The following is a 14,967-nucleotide window of genomic DNA, read 5'->3' as shown; positions in this document are numbered from 1 at the left end:
CACCTCTTCTCCAGGGCTCCAGGTCCTACCTTCACCTTTCGACCTCTCCAAACATCATCTCAGGGCAACAGCCAAATCCTCCATTCAGACCCGCAGATGCTTGCCCTGATGGCCTGGAAGCTTTCAGATTGACTGAAATCCTCCAAGGCTTGTGGTGCCCTTCCACCAGGTGCAGCTATTCCTATAAATGGCAGAAATTCCTATCCTTCACAGCCTCCAAAGGCCTCTCGCCTCTTCATCCACCCCTCTGTCTCGTGTGTGAGTTCCTTCTTGCCTTAAAGAAGGAAGGCATTTCTTTTTCCTTCATCAAAGTTTATCTCTCAGCCGTTGTGGCCAATCAACCTTGAGAATCCCCAGCATCCCTTGTTCTGACATCCCATGATCAAATGCTTCCTCAAGGGCCTCCACAACCTCTTTCCGGATGTCTGCCCCCCCCCCTGCAATGGTCTCTTGCCTCTACCTGGGTTCTTTGCTATCTTATGCAGTCACCCTTTGAACCCTTGGCAACTACTCACCTGCATTTCCTGACACTGAAGACGATCTTCCTTGTTGCCATCACATCTGTGAGAAGGGCTGGGGAGCTCATTGCACTTTGCCATGATCGTCCATTCCTTCAGTTCTACAAGAACAAAGTGGTGGCATATCCTGACAACTCCTTCCTCCCCAAGGTGCACTCTTGTTTCCATCTTGCCCAGCCGATTATCTTACCTGTCTTTTGTCCGTCTCCTTCTTCCTCATTGGAGAGGTCTCTGCACTCGCTAGATGTTTGGCGCACCCTAGTCTTCCTGCAAGACTGACAGGCTCTTTGTAACAAACAAACAGGGAAGTGAAGGCTCTCCTGTCTCTACACAGAGATTGCTAGATGGCAACATGGCACCATCATGTGGGCATATGACTTTTCTCATCATCCTCTCCCTGCGACAGTGTGAGCGCATTCCACATGTGCTCTCGCCTCCTCTACAGCTTTCCTCAGGGATGTCCCCATTGAAGACATCTGTGCTGCTGCTACGTGGGCTCAGCCTTCTACATTAATATCTCATTATCACCTCTGTCTTTCCGTGACAACCCACCATCCAGTAAGTGAGCTTGTTACTCACTCATAGCGTGCATTCATGGAGACCATGAAGAATAAGGATAGGTTACTTACCATAACTATGGTTCTTTGAGTGGATCTCTGTGAATTTACATGTCCCTCCCACCTTCCGTCTTGTCATGCTTCTTTTTAGTGGTGGCAGGGGAACTGAAAAGCAACTGTTAGAGGCGTGAACAAGCAATGCGGGAGGGTGGGGCCTCTAATGATCTGATTTTTCAGCTCTAGAAGGTTCCAAACAATCTGTGTGCTAGAGGACTGTTTATATTTAGAATTTAAGCATATTTAGAATTTATGCAGATTTGTCGCTATGCAGAAATAAAAAGCCCATAGGAATGCATTAAAACCCATTTAATGCGTTCCTATGGGCAAAAAACTCATCTTAAAGCGAAAATCCTCCATATGGCGGCCATTTTCGCTGCCCGGTAAGCGAGGAAACCGCGCGAAAACACAGCGGGTGGCCATTTTGTTTACCCGGCAGCCATTTTGTAACCGCTGATCAGCTGTTAAAAAAACATCGCTATGCGATAATCGGTAAGCGAAACAGCATACCAATCATCGCAAAGCGAATTTTACCTATTTAAAACATCGCAATGCGATCACTTTTGCAATCGCGAAAACTTAATCACTATGCAGATTTGTCGTTAAACGGGACGGTTAAGCGAGGCACCACTGTATGTGCAAATTGGTTAGTTCTATTATATAGTCTGCTCCTGTTCTGGATACAAAGTTATATTAAGTTGTTCAAAATGTTTAAAAAGGCATTTCCCTATGTAATGTAATTCTGTATTTTGTGAAGGATTCCCCATTATTTGAGCTTCTAAAACAGTCGAAGGAGCGAGAGGGGCAAGTTGATGAGCCTGAACCGACCAATTATTTTGCTCAGCCTCTTCAGCATAACCACACTGCTGCAGACTTGTAAGTAATGTAAAGCTGTGTAAAAATTCTGAAAACATGTAGAGATATTAAGTCAGATTGTTGGACCATTTGACCCAGGAAGATCTGTTGAAGCAGTTTTCTCAGAGAGCATTCTTTCTTAGCTCTGCTACCTGAGTTGCTTTAGCTAGGAGGCCAGGGATTGAAGCTGGGCAGGCAGCATAGGGGTGCTCTGCCGCTGATAGTTGGTCTTTTGAACTTACCGTATTTTTCGCTCCATAAGACGCACCTTTCCATAAGACGCACCGATTTTTTAGGAGAAGAAAACAGGAAAATATAATCTGTTTTCTTCGCTCCATAAGATGCACAGACTTTCCACCCCCCTGTTTTGTGGGAAAAAAGTGAGTCTTATGGTGCAAAAAATACAGTAATTCTTCCAAGGTTGCAGAAGAAGGCAAAAGTTATATCTGACAGCCACTACCCTATTATGCTACCTAAGGGAGGGCACAGAAATATTTATTAAAATATTTCCAACTTATCGTACATTTGGGCAGGGTACAGTCAATAAAATGCAGTATAAAGCAACTATTTCTTGTTGTTATAAGCTGTCAAGTCGAAACCATAACCTTAACAGGTATTTCAAGGTAAGTGTGAGATTTAAGGAATACTTTTACCAGTGCCACACCCTCAAATTCAATTTCCATGGCTGAGTGAGGATTTGAACCTAGTCCACCACTATACCATGCTAGATATCCTAAAGCAACTATAGTCTATAGTATACAGTACAGTGGTGCCTCACAATACGAAAATAAATCATTCCGTGAGTCCTGTCGTCTTGCGAAATTTTGATCTTGCAAGGTGTGTTTTCCCATAGGGCCAAATAACTCTGAAAAAGTCACTTACCAGGTAGGGAGCTGGGGAAGCACCTGTGACAAACCCAGACCTACTGGGATAGGCCACAGTTTCACTAAGCTGCCACCAACCATTCCCTATAAGAAGTCACACAGACCAGGGATGAATTTTTAACAAATAAAGGAATAAGGTTTATTTAAAGAACACACAGGGAAAATAAACTGATCAAGTGAGTAAGATACAGTAACGTGGCTTAGTCTCAATCATACATACACACAGTTTGGTTCACACAGAACACTTAACTTGAAGCACAGACCCTGAACCTATCAGTTCTGGCTAACCATACAGACACCTGAACCTATCAGGTTGGTACTGACTGACACACAGTAGTACCCTGTCTGACACACAGACTCCCACTCAAGCTTCTTCTCTCAGCTCTTCTCCAGCTTCTCTCCTCCTTCTCCACACAAACTCCACATATATATACAGTACAGCCCCTCCTCCTGATGTCCCGCCTTCCACTCCCCATAGGATGGAACTTTCCCTCCAAACCCATGACAGACAGGTGACATCAGTGCTGTATGTAACACCTCCCCTCTTTATAAGTTGTTTTGTAGGGGGAAAGCTAAGGTGCTTTTCACCAAAAAACAACCTGGATAAAACACACAAAAACAGTTATACATACAATACCATACTTACTTATACTTACACTCTAAGTTAAACATTTACCATTTTCAATACATCAAGTTACCTTTATTCATACAAACCAAGTTCAAAAAAAACAGGTACATTTAACCTTTGGTCACCAACATATATACATAGTCCATGTTTCTTTCGCCGTCTTCATTCTTCGGGTCTTCTTGACAAGGCGTCAGCAACACAGTTCACTGACCCTCTGACCACCTTCACTTCAAAGTCATAGTCTTGCAGGTTTAAAGCCCACCTCATAAGTTTGCTATTGTGGGTTTTCATTGTCTTTAACCATTGCAGTGGTGAATGGTCAGTGCACAGAGTAAAATGTCTTCCCCAGATGTAAGGCTTGGCCTTCTGGATCACGTAGACTATGGCCAGGCACTCCTTTTCCACGGTTGCCAAATGTCTCTCACCTTTCTGGAGTTTCCTACTCAGGTAGGACACTGGATGCTGGTCACCATTTTCATCCTCCTGGCAAAGAACTGCTCCTACCCCGCTGTTAGACGCATCGGTGTAGATGATGAACTCCCGGTCGAAGTCTGGAGCACGCAGCACTGGATAGTTGATGAGGGCCTCCTTCAACCTCTGGAACGCCTCCTCACAGTCGCTGGTCCATGGGATGCGGTCATCAGTCTTCTTCCTCGTCAGATCGGTCAGCGGAGTCACTATCTCGCTAAACCGCGGGATAAACTTTCTGTAATAGCCCACCAACCCAAGAAATGATTTGACCTTTTTCTTCGTGTTGGGTCTAGGCCAATCACGAACTGCTTCTATCTTGGCCTCTAGGGGTTTTATCACTCCTCCCCCTACTATGTGACCCAAGTATTTTATTTCTGGGCTACCCAGCTGCAGTTTGTTCTCTTTGCAGGGCCTAGGCCAAAGCACTTCCTCCCCTGGGTCAAAGTGCCTCTCCCTGCCTTCCTGGTCATCCCAAGCTTTCTTTCTGACCTTTTGAGCTTGCAGGGTCTCTGCTGCTAGCTCTAGGTTTCTCTTTAGGTCTTTCCTTAAAGAGCCTATATGTGTCACAACGTCTTGTGGGTCATCCTGGGTGATCTGCTCCCAATTTTGTTTGATCAAATCAAGGGGCCCTTTCACCCTTCTCCCAAATAAAAGTTCAAACGGACTGAACCTGGTACTGGCTTGTGGCACTGATCGATAAGCAAACAAAAGGGATTGCAGCTTCTGGTCCCAATTGTTTGGATTCTCTGCCAAGTAAGCCCTAATCATGTGCATTAGAGTCCCATTGAACTTCTCAGTTAACCCATTACTTTCAGGGTGATAGGCAGTGGTTTCCTTGTGCTTAATTCCACAGATTTGCCATAAGCGTTTCATGAGCTTCGATGTGAACGATGCGCCCAAATCTGTGATTATTTCTGAGGCAAATCCCATCCTGGACATATACCCCACCAAGGCATCTGCCACTGTGTTAGTTTCAATGTTAGTCAAGGGTATGGCTTCAGGGTACCTCGTGGCATGGTCCACAATGGTGAGAATGAACCTGTTCCCCCTCTTTGTGGCCTTGGGCAAAGGTCCCACAATATCCACCCCTATGCATTTGAACGGAGTGTCAATCACAGGCAAAGGGCACAACTTTGCTTTTGTCCTGTCGCGGTTATTCCCCTGCCTTTGACACACATCACATTGTTTACAGAATTCTTTGATCTGCTTCCCTATTTCAGGCCAGTAAAAATTCTGTGTGATTCTCTGCTGTGTTTTGTTCACCCCTAAGTGCGCAGCAAACATGTCAGAGTGCCCCCTTTGTAAGATCATGGGGCGATACTTTTCAGGTACCACTAGCTGACTTCTGATCCCATCTCCCCCTTTTGAGATATTCCTCAGGGTCTCTCTATACAAAATTCCCTTTTTCTCATGAAATCTCACTGGGGTTTCAGGTGTTAGCTGGGCGTCTGTCACCTGTTCAAAACATTTTTGGAGAGTGGCGTCTGCCTTTTGCTCTTGGCCAAATCGGCTGTCTGTGGTTAAGGTTTCCACCACAGCTTCGGAACTCCCCCCACCTGCTTCCGTCTCGGGCTCATCATTACCCCCCCGGAACTGTCCCCGTGGTGGCTTGTGAACGTGTAATCACTAGCACCCGTTTCACATGTTCAGCCAGGTCATTTCCCACGAGCACGGCTGCTGGCAGAGTCGATGAAATCACTAGCCGCCAAACTCCCCTCCAGCCTTGAAAACTTACAGGTACCTCAGCTACTGGCAGCGAGATCACCTGTCCCTCAATCCCTGCCACCTTTATGCTCTCATTTGGGATTATATACTCCCTAGGAATAATATCTGGATGTCACAGGGTCACCTGGGAACAAGTATCCCTCAGCCCCCTATACTGATGGTCAAGTATTCCTACGTCCACCCCTGCGGTTTCAAACAACTGCGAATCTGTTCTCACTAGCAAGCAGCGCTTGACCTCCACAAGAGGACCATTTTCCTCAGCCTGATCAGCAGATGTAACTGTTCCAGATTGAGTAGCCATGGCAACAGGCTCCCTCAGTGACAAGGAGCTTTGCTCTTTCTGGACACAGAACACAGCTTTTGGCTTGGTTCCACTCGAATCATGAGGCACATTTCCTTTTAACTGCTTTAATTTCTCACACTCTGAGATTAGATGGCCCTTTCCTTGACAGAAATAACATTTTCTGCTGTACTTGGAGTCTTTCTCCTCTGGTTTTGGTTTTCCCTCCAAAATCTGGTTCCTGGACTGGCTCTGCCCAGAAGTTTTATCAACAAAATGGCCACCCATTTTTGGCGGGCCCTGAACTAACCCTTTGGAGTACTTAGGGTCCCATGTTTCCCTCATGTTTTCTTCAGAATAATTCAGGTTTTGACGTTGTGCCTTAACCTGTGTGCCTTCTTTTGGTTTCTTTTCTAGCTCCTTTTGCTTAGCCTCAAACTCAGCCCTGATCTGTAAAATTTCTTCCTCAGCCCTAGCTTTTATCTCTTTTACTTTTTCTTCAGTCTTATCTCTGATTTCTTTTAATTTAATGTCTTTTTGCTGATTATATTTTTCAAGATCTTGCTCACTTTGTCTGACCTGAGCCTCATACTTTTCTCTTTCCGAAATTTCTTCAACTGATAAATTGTTATTTTTCTTATTTAGGAATGTTAATTTTAATTGTGCCATTCTAATTCTGTGTTCCAGTTCCATCTCTTTCATCCTCATGGCCATTCCCCTTTCCTTGGCATCTGCCTCTGCCTGCCTGATTTCAGCTCTTTCTTTTCCTCTTATTTTAAGCTGTTCAATTTGTTCCTCCTTCTCTAGTTCTTTCATTCTGAATTCATGCAGTTGGGCTCGGAGCATTTTTCTGAGTTCTGGGGTCAGTTCTCCCGTGTTCTCATCCTGCACTGAGCCAAATTTCTCCTCAGAACCTTGGTCTACCTGTGGGTCTTTCACTTCACCCATTTCTGCCATTTGGCTTCGAGTCAAGGGCATAATCCCCCCCCAGAACAGGCTGCTTTCAAAAGTCAAGCCTCAAAATAAAGCGACCACTTTTTTTTTTTTTGCCTCAGAACCAGCCTTCTCTAGATTGCTGCTGTTCTTCAGCACTAACTTGCAACTGTTGCCAGCCGGAGTCCAACCCCCCTCTGCTAGGCCTCTCAGCAGGCAGGCTAGATCACTGCTACTTCACACAGTTTTGCCTCAGCTTTTTCCCGCCAAAACAGGTTGCCTCAGAGCTCCCTAATCTAGTCCCCAGTTGGCACGTTCTTCCACTAGCGCACCTCCCCGTGAGGTACGCCTAGAAGATTACCTACGCGCCCTCAGATTGTCCCTGACTAGACCCCCCTTGCTCTGGGCACACTTGCCAAGGCTTTGCTGGACCACTGGACAACTGGACCAGTCGTATCCCACACGCTGGACACCAATCAATGTGACAAACCCAGACCTACTGGGATAGGCCACAGTTTCACTAAGCTGCCGCCAACCATTCCCTATAAGAAGTCACACAGACCAGGGATGGATTTTTAACAAATAAAGGAATAAGGTTTATTTAAAGAACACACAGGGAAAATAAACTGATCAAGTGAGTAAGATACAGTAATGTGGCTTAGTCTCAATCATACATACACACAGTTTGGTTCACACAGAACACTTAACTTGAAGCACAGACCCTGAACCTATCAGTTCTGGCTAACCATACAGACACCTGAACCTATCAGGTTGGTACTGACTGACACACAGTAGTACCCTGTCTGACACACAGACTCCCACTCAAGCTTCTTCTCTCAGCTCTTCTCCAGCTTCTCTCCTCCTTCTCCACACAAACTCCACATATATATACAGTACAGCCCCTCCTCCTGATGTCCCGCCTTCCACTCCCCATAGGATGGAACTTTCCCTCCAAACCCATGACAGACAGGTAACATCAGTGCTGTATGTAACAGCACCATCAGAGGACTGGCGGTCACCGGCTTCGGAAGCCTGTGAAGACTTCCCCAGATAACTTGGTGGGGAAAGTGGCATAAGGGGAACTCTAGGCAAGAGTGACCATGTCCTCCTAGAATTCTTGATTTCAAAGGAAACGAAAGCAGAGTGTAGCTGCCCACTTTTGCTGGATTTTTAAAAAGCAGCAAAAAAAGCCAGGGTGGCTTCACAAAAAGCTCAGGGAGGACCTAAAATCCAAAAAAGATATGTACAGGAAGTGGAAATAAGGCCTGGAAAAATGATAACAGGACAAAGAAAAGGCAGAGGTGCTCAATTCCTATTTTAGTTCAGTCTTTTCCCATAAGATAGATAATAAACTTCCAAACAGATTTGAAGTGCAAGTGGAGGGGACAGAATTGCAGCTGGAGATTGATAAATAGTCAAGATATACCATACCACCTTGAAGGAGTTCAGATCTCCAGGGCTGGATGAATTGCATCCAAGGGTTCTGAAGGAACTGGCTGAAAAACTCTCAGAATATCCATTATTTTCTTGAAACCGTGGAAAACACGTGAGGTGCCAGAGGGCTGATGTTGTCCCTATCTTCAAAAAGGGCAAAAAAGATCAACCTGGGAACTACAGGCCAGTCAGCCTGACATCAATCTCAGGGAAAATTCTGGAACAGATCGTAAAGTGGTCACTGTACAAGCGCCTAGAAAACAATGCAGTAGTAACTAGAAGTCAAGAACAAATCCTGCCAAACTAATTTGATCTCGTTTTTTGATCAGGTCACCTCCAATATAGACAGAGGGAATGCTGTAGACGTAGTACTGTATATCTTGACTTAGCAAAGCTTTTGACAAAGTGCTCCATGATGAGCAAGCTAACTAAGTGTGGGCTGGATAGATCAAGTGTCAGGTGGATACACAATTAGATACAGAATCATACTCAGAGGGTGATGATTAATAGGTCCTTCTCTAACTGGGATGAGGTAACAAGTGGAGTACCCAAAGGCTCAGTCCTGGGCCTGGTGCTGTTCAGTATTTTTATTAATGACTTGGATGAGGGAGTGCAGGGAATACTTGTCAGATTTGCAGATGATACAAAATTGGGCAGAATAGCTAATACCCTAGAAGACAGAAACAAAATTCAAAATGACCTTGATAGGGTGGAGTGCTGGGCTGAAAACAACAGAATGAAATTCAGCAGGGATAAGTGCAAAGTACTGCACCTTGGAAAAAGAAACCAATTGCACATATACAAGATGGGGGATACTTGGCTCAGCAAAATACAAGCGAGAAGGATCTTGGAATTGTTGTAGATCACAAGCTAAATATGAGCCAACAGTGTGATGTGGCTAGAAAAAAGGGAAATGCTATTTTAGGCTGAATTAACAGAAGTATAGTTTCCAACTGGTTAGGCCTCACCTTGAGTATTGTGTCCAGTTCTGGACACGGGGTTGCCAGATACATGGGTCCCAAAAGGAGGACATAGAAAGACAAAAAAGAGGACAGTGGAGGACGTATTGAATGTTTCATTTGAATCGTTCCAGATTAAACCTGCAATCAATACAATTTTATTACAATAGCTGCCAATAAATATCTCTTAGTGAACCAACCAAGAAACAGTCATGTTAAAAAATAAAAATAAATCCAATTGAGGCTTTTTTTCAAAATACCAAAAAAACATTATTTGAACAACCAATCTTATCATCTTTATTAATTACACGACATATCCCGGCGACTGCTGTTGTTGCTCCTTCACTTGCGCCGAGGTGAGCTCTGCGAGGTTCCCCTTTCCCGCCTCCTATTGCTGCTGTGGTGGCAGCGGCTGCCACCTCTTCTCCCTTTCCCTCTTTCTCTGGCAGGCACCTGGCACAGAGCCCTGCTCTTGCTCTGGCTCCCCTTCCCTGCAACTTTACTTCTTCTCCACCAGCCTCCCTCAATCTTTTCTAGCTGCCACCGCCATCTCTCCTTTCTCGACTTCTGCTGCTCGCTCGAATACCTTTGGGCAAACCCACAAACTTTTTTATTCCCCTTAAAATAAAAAAGATCCTGCCCTTTTCCGGCCGCCGCTCTTTCTCAACTCTCTCCTTTTGTTTTGCCCGTTTCCTCTCACTCGTGGTGTGTGTGTGTATGTATATGTATATATGTATGTATGTATGTATGTATGTATGTATGTATGTATGTATATATCTTGCTCTCCTTTCCTTGCTAATCTTTACACGCAGCTTGCTCAAAATGAAGCAGGAAGACAGCCCAAAGTGGTGTCTTAGATTGTGACTCCATCAGAGACTGCTTTTCACCTTCAACCTCTCCCCCTGCCATACAAAATTATAAAATAAAATATTACAAAAGCCGGACATTTTAAAGGTTTTTAGCTTTGATTGCTGGATGGAGGACATTAGGCTAAAAAGGAGGGCATGTCCTTCTTTTGCCGGACGTCTGGCAACCCTATGGACACCACACGTCAAGAAGGATGCTAACAAATTGGAATCAGTTCAGAGGAGGGCGACAATGATGGTCAAAGGTCTGGAAACCAAGCCTTATGAGGAAAGGCTGAAAGAATTGCATGTTTAGCCTTGAGAAAAGAAGACTGTGGGTGATATGATAGTAGTTTTCAAATATTTGAAAGGCTGTCATACAGAGGAGGGGCAAGATCTGTTCTCAATCATCCCAGAGTGCACGACACACAATAGACTCAAGTTAGCCAGATTTTGGTTGAATATCAGGAAAAATGTCCTAACTGTTAGAGCAGTACGATAGTGGAACCAGTTAGCTCGGGAGTTGATGAGTGTTCAAACCCTGGAGGCATTAAAGAAAAACTTAGATCATCACCTGGCAGATGTGCATTGATTTGTATTCCTGCATTGAGCAGGGGGTTGGACTTGATGGCCTTGTAGGCCCCTTCCAACATCACTTTTCTGTGATGCTATGAAAACCCTCCAAGGCTATCTTGACACCAACTTCACAAATCTGTCAATGTCTACAGGTCTGAGGACCTTGTCTGCATCGGATTCCTCTCCAATAATGAGCCTCTTCCAGCCCATCAGCCGTCGCCTCATCCCTCACACCTAGTCACCTAATTGGGATCAGTGCATCGGCTGACTGGCCACTTACTTCTCCACTGACCAGTCTTCCACAGTGCTCCAGATCCCCTAGTGGGTCCTCCAAGGCTGTTTTACCTGCCCATGATGCTGCTGCACAACTTGATACCATGCCTTATCCTGCCCCTGTGAGCCTGCCACCTCGGCCTCCAGTGCACAAACATAGGCACCAACCCTATCAGAACGTCCACTTGCCTTCTTGCACGGACACCTCTTATCATCAGCACCATCATCTTGTTAGCTCTCCCTATTTGCTTGCTCTGGTCATTCATGCCCTGGGGTCTGTCTCAGTTCTATTCCTCTGCTGTACTCTGTTAGAAGTCAGCAAACAGAAAATATGCCTCCTTATTTTGTTCTAAGCAGTATATCAAACACAGTATATCTGTCAGTAACTTTTTCAGCATGAGTTAACTATTGTATGGACTGTGCTAATTGGGAGTGGGGTTGCAATGCAACTGATGAGGATTTGCTGATTTTTTAAAATGCGGCAGCCAGGTTGTTCACTGATACATCAAAATTTGACTGCATATTACCTGTGTTGGCCTGTCTGCACTGACGGCCTGTACACTTCCAGGCTAAATTCAAGGTGCTGATGTTAACCACTGCAGGAGAAACCTGGAAATCATTTAGCAGAAACCAGCCCTTCTCAGTAGTGCCTGCCTTGCTATGGAACTCCCTTCTAGTGGAGGTACATGTGGACACCACCCTCCTTAGCTTTAGGAAACAAATCAAAACCTGGTTCTTACCCAGTTTTCTTTGAGAGCCTCACTCCTTTTTCATTTAATTACATTTGGTATTTTTGTGATGACCTACAGTATGTTGACTGCTTACTGTTTTGTGTGTAATTCAGTTACTTGTATTTCCACCACTTTGAGATTTAGGTTAATGTTTGTTAGATAATGGGGTTTTGTTGGGCAGGGTTTTTTCCTCATGATTATTGTTTTTACTGTGTTTCTGTACTTGTGTTTAATTTTGTGTAGCTGCCACTAGCTGAGTGGGATATAACTTTAATAAATAAAGAAAGAAATAGAAATATATTTTGGGGAGCAATTTGAAATAATTTCAAAATGATCATTGGTAGTAATTCTTGTGTATTTTATATCTGTTGTTTTTCTAGGTATCTCTCCCCAACGAAATCTCCAAAGAAAAAAGTTTCTTCCACTCCAGTCTATTCCTCTCCAGATTCTCAGCCTGCACTGGCAATTCAGTCTCAGAAAATATATAAATCTACCTCTTTGTCATTGTTTTACAAAAAAGGTTAGTAAATCATTTTTTTAAAAAAAAAATTTTCCCAAACAGTTTTGGTTCAGAAAAATATTGCTATCATTAATAGCAGAGGCAGATCAGCTATTTTAAGGCTGACCTCCGCATGCTGCCAACTACTGTGGTGAGAGGTGACTACTGTCGTTTTCTTGAGGAAGATATTTACAGAATAACAGAAACTTGATTAAAATCTCAGCCCTTTATGGTACATTTCTGTAATATGTTACCAGTAAGACACTGACTATTAGCATATGTGAAGCAATGTTCTGAAAGAAGTCTAATCTCTAAATATTTGTTTCTGTTCTCTAGTGTATTGGCTGGCTTATACACGACTGAACAACTTATGCTTGCGTCTCCTTCCTGACCATCCTGAACTCAAACATTTGATATGGACACTCTTTCATCACACACTCCAAAATGAGTATGAACTTATGAAAGACAGGCACTTAGATCAGGTAATATCTCTCGTAGTCTCCAGTGCATCATGCATCTTTTTTCTCCCTACCCTGAGCTGAGGGATAGATCACCTCTTCTTAAGCCCCTTGTACTGTAGGATAAAGCTGTTCCTCAAATGTATTTGAAACCTGTGAAGGACTCGTCAGGAAGGCCCAGTTCTAGAGACCCATGGTTGGTTTGCTGGATAGTTTCCTGGTGGTTTTCCAGGGGATTCCTAAGGATTTTATAGATATTTATTGCATAGTTTATGGTGACCATGAAGAACTAATTTCTGGGGAAACAGAAACACTTGAACATCTCTTCCATCTTTCTCTCAAATTGCTATCTTTTGAACTATTAAATTATATTCAAGTGAAATGAATTTATCACAGTTTGAACAACTATTATATTTTTGGTATAATAGTTATTAAAATTGTGGTGATTCCAGACCAAATTATCCTGTTTAGGCAGTTGCCAGAATCCTTTTGTAAGCTTTGCATAACATGCTGCAATTAACCATGACAATTTATTTATTTATTTATTTATTTATTTATTTATTTATTTATTTATTTATTTATTTATTTATTTATTTATTTATTTATTTTCTGCCCCGCCTATCTAGTCATTTCGACCACTCTAGGCAGCTTACAACATAAGGATAACAAGTTCTAAAAAAATTTATAACAATTAATTAATTAAATGATTCTATAAGATGGGAAAAATAAAAATAAATCAAATAAAGAGAGAAAAAAAGGAAAGAGGACAGGAATTAACTGGAAGGGAAGGCCTGCCTATACATCCATGTACAGTGGTGCCTCGCATAATGATGTTAATTGGTTCCATTAAAAACATCGTTATGTGAAAACATCGTTAAGCGAAACACCATTTCCCATAGGAATGCATTGAAAACCGGTTAATCCGTTCCAATAGGAGCCTATTCAATACATTTCAATGGTGAAAAAAAAATCACCAAAAATTCAAAAAGACTCAGAACGAAGCCAAATTACTTTAACAAAGGTTTTATTAGGTGCACTAACGATTCCAAGCATTTTAAACATTTTTTAAACATTTTAGAATATTTTTAAAATAGCGAAAACAGGGCTGTCAAAAAAAAGTTAAGCGAAACAGGGGACCTAAAACTGTCATCGTTAAGTGAAGCAAGGTCCCAAACATCGTTATGCGAAAATCCCCCATAGGAAATATCGTTAGGTGAGGCGGCAAAATTTCCAGCAAAGGCCATCGTTATGCGAATTCATCGTTGAGCAAGGCACTCGTTGAGCGAGGCACCACTGTATAGCCAAACCCTGTATGAACACCAATAGATTAACACCAATAGCTTCTGATGAATGAAATCCCTTAACTGGAAGATATTGTATTCATTATAAAAATTAAAGTACAATTCATCTTTACAGATACCAGGGAAATGTAATAAATATAGTTAAAACAGAAGAATATTATTAAAGCAGTAAAACATCTGTGTCATTAAAAGATTAAAAACAATAAATCACACTATATTTGTTGCTTAAAATGCCTTGAGAAAAAGGTTTTGAGCTGGCACCAAACCAGTTGTGGTGTATATACTTCTGTAGTTGACATGCCATAACAAGGTTCTTTGCCTATCTAGTGGAGCTGAAGTTCTTCAGGAGAAGCCTCCTTTGGTTCTCTTAAGTCATGGACAGCGTGTTACAGGGAGAAGATAAATCTCCAGAAATTTGGGTTCCAGATTAGGATTTAAAAGTAATCAACCACAGCTTCAGCTAGTGTGGGACATAAACAGCAAGTGCTGTTCCTTCAAAATCAATGTAATATGATCCTGCTTGATTATACTGACTGCAGTGTTCTGCACTTGCTTCTCAAATCTTCCCCAACCCCCCTCCTCCCCGATATAACACATTACAGTATAGTAATCCAGCTAAGCTTCTTTTGAAAACAGCTGCATGACTTCTGGAATATAAATTTAAATACTAGATTAAATATTAAATTGAATTAATTAAATTAAAAAGCAGTAATTTTATTTTCTCCAATAAGCAAATAATCTAGAGTGTTATTAATTTATTTCAGTGATCACTCTGAAATGGAATATATCGGAATAAATATTGTCTGAAATGGAACATAATTAAACTCAAGTGTTTTCTTGATGAACATTTCTGATGACTGCTCTCTGCTTTTCAATAGATTATGATGTGTGCCATGTATGGCATATGTAAAGTGAAGAACATTGATCTCAGGTTTAAAACAATTGTGACAGCGTATAAGGAGCTCACTAGCACTAATCAAGAG

At 42.7% G+C, this 14,967-nt stretch overlaps 1 protein-coding gene across 3 annotated transcripts in view; it reads left to right on the top strand.

Annotated features, from left to right (window-relative positions):
• The window catches only part of RB1 (RB transcriptional corepressor 1), a 96,682-nt gene that overhangs the window by 68,151 nt on the left and 13,564 nt on the right, over positions 1–14,967 (top strand). For all 3 annotated transcript variants that reach the window (XM_072976835.2, XM_072976833.2, XM_072976839.2), the window contains 4 exons: positions 1,890–2,008; positions 12,107–12,246; positions 12,562–12,707; positions 14,863–14,967. In XM_072976835.2, the coding sequence (XP_072832936.1) occupies positions 1,890–2,008; positions 12,107–12,246; positions 12,562–12,707; positions 14,863–14,967 (510 nt within the window). The remainder of the gene's footprint in view (positions 1–1,889; positions 2,009–12,106; positions 12,247–12,561; positions 12,708–14,862) is intronic.

This window comes from Pogona vitticeps, chromosome 1 (genome assembly GCF_051106095.1).
Source record: "Pogona vitticeps strain Pit_001003342236 chromosome 1, PviZW2.1, whole genome shotgun sequence".
NCBI classification, from domain to species: Eukaryota; Metazoa; Chordata; class Lepidosauria; order Squamata; family Agamidae; genus Pogona; species Pogona vitticeps.
The sequence above is the reverse complement of the archived record's forward strand: the minus strand, read 5'-3'. Positions and strand labels throughout refer to the sequence as shown.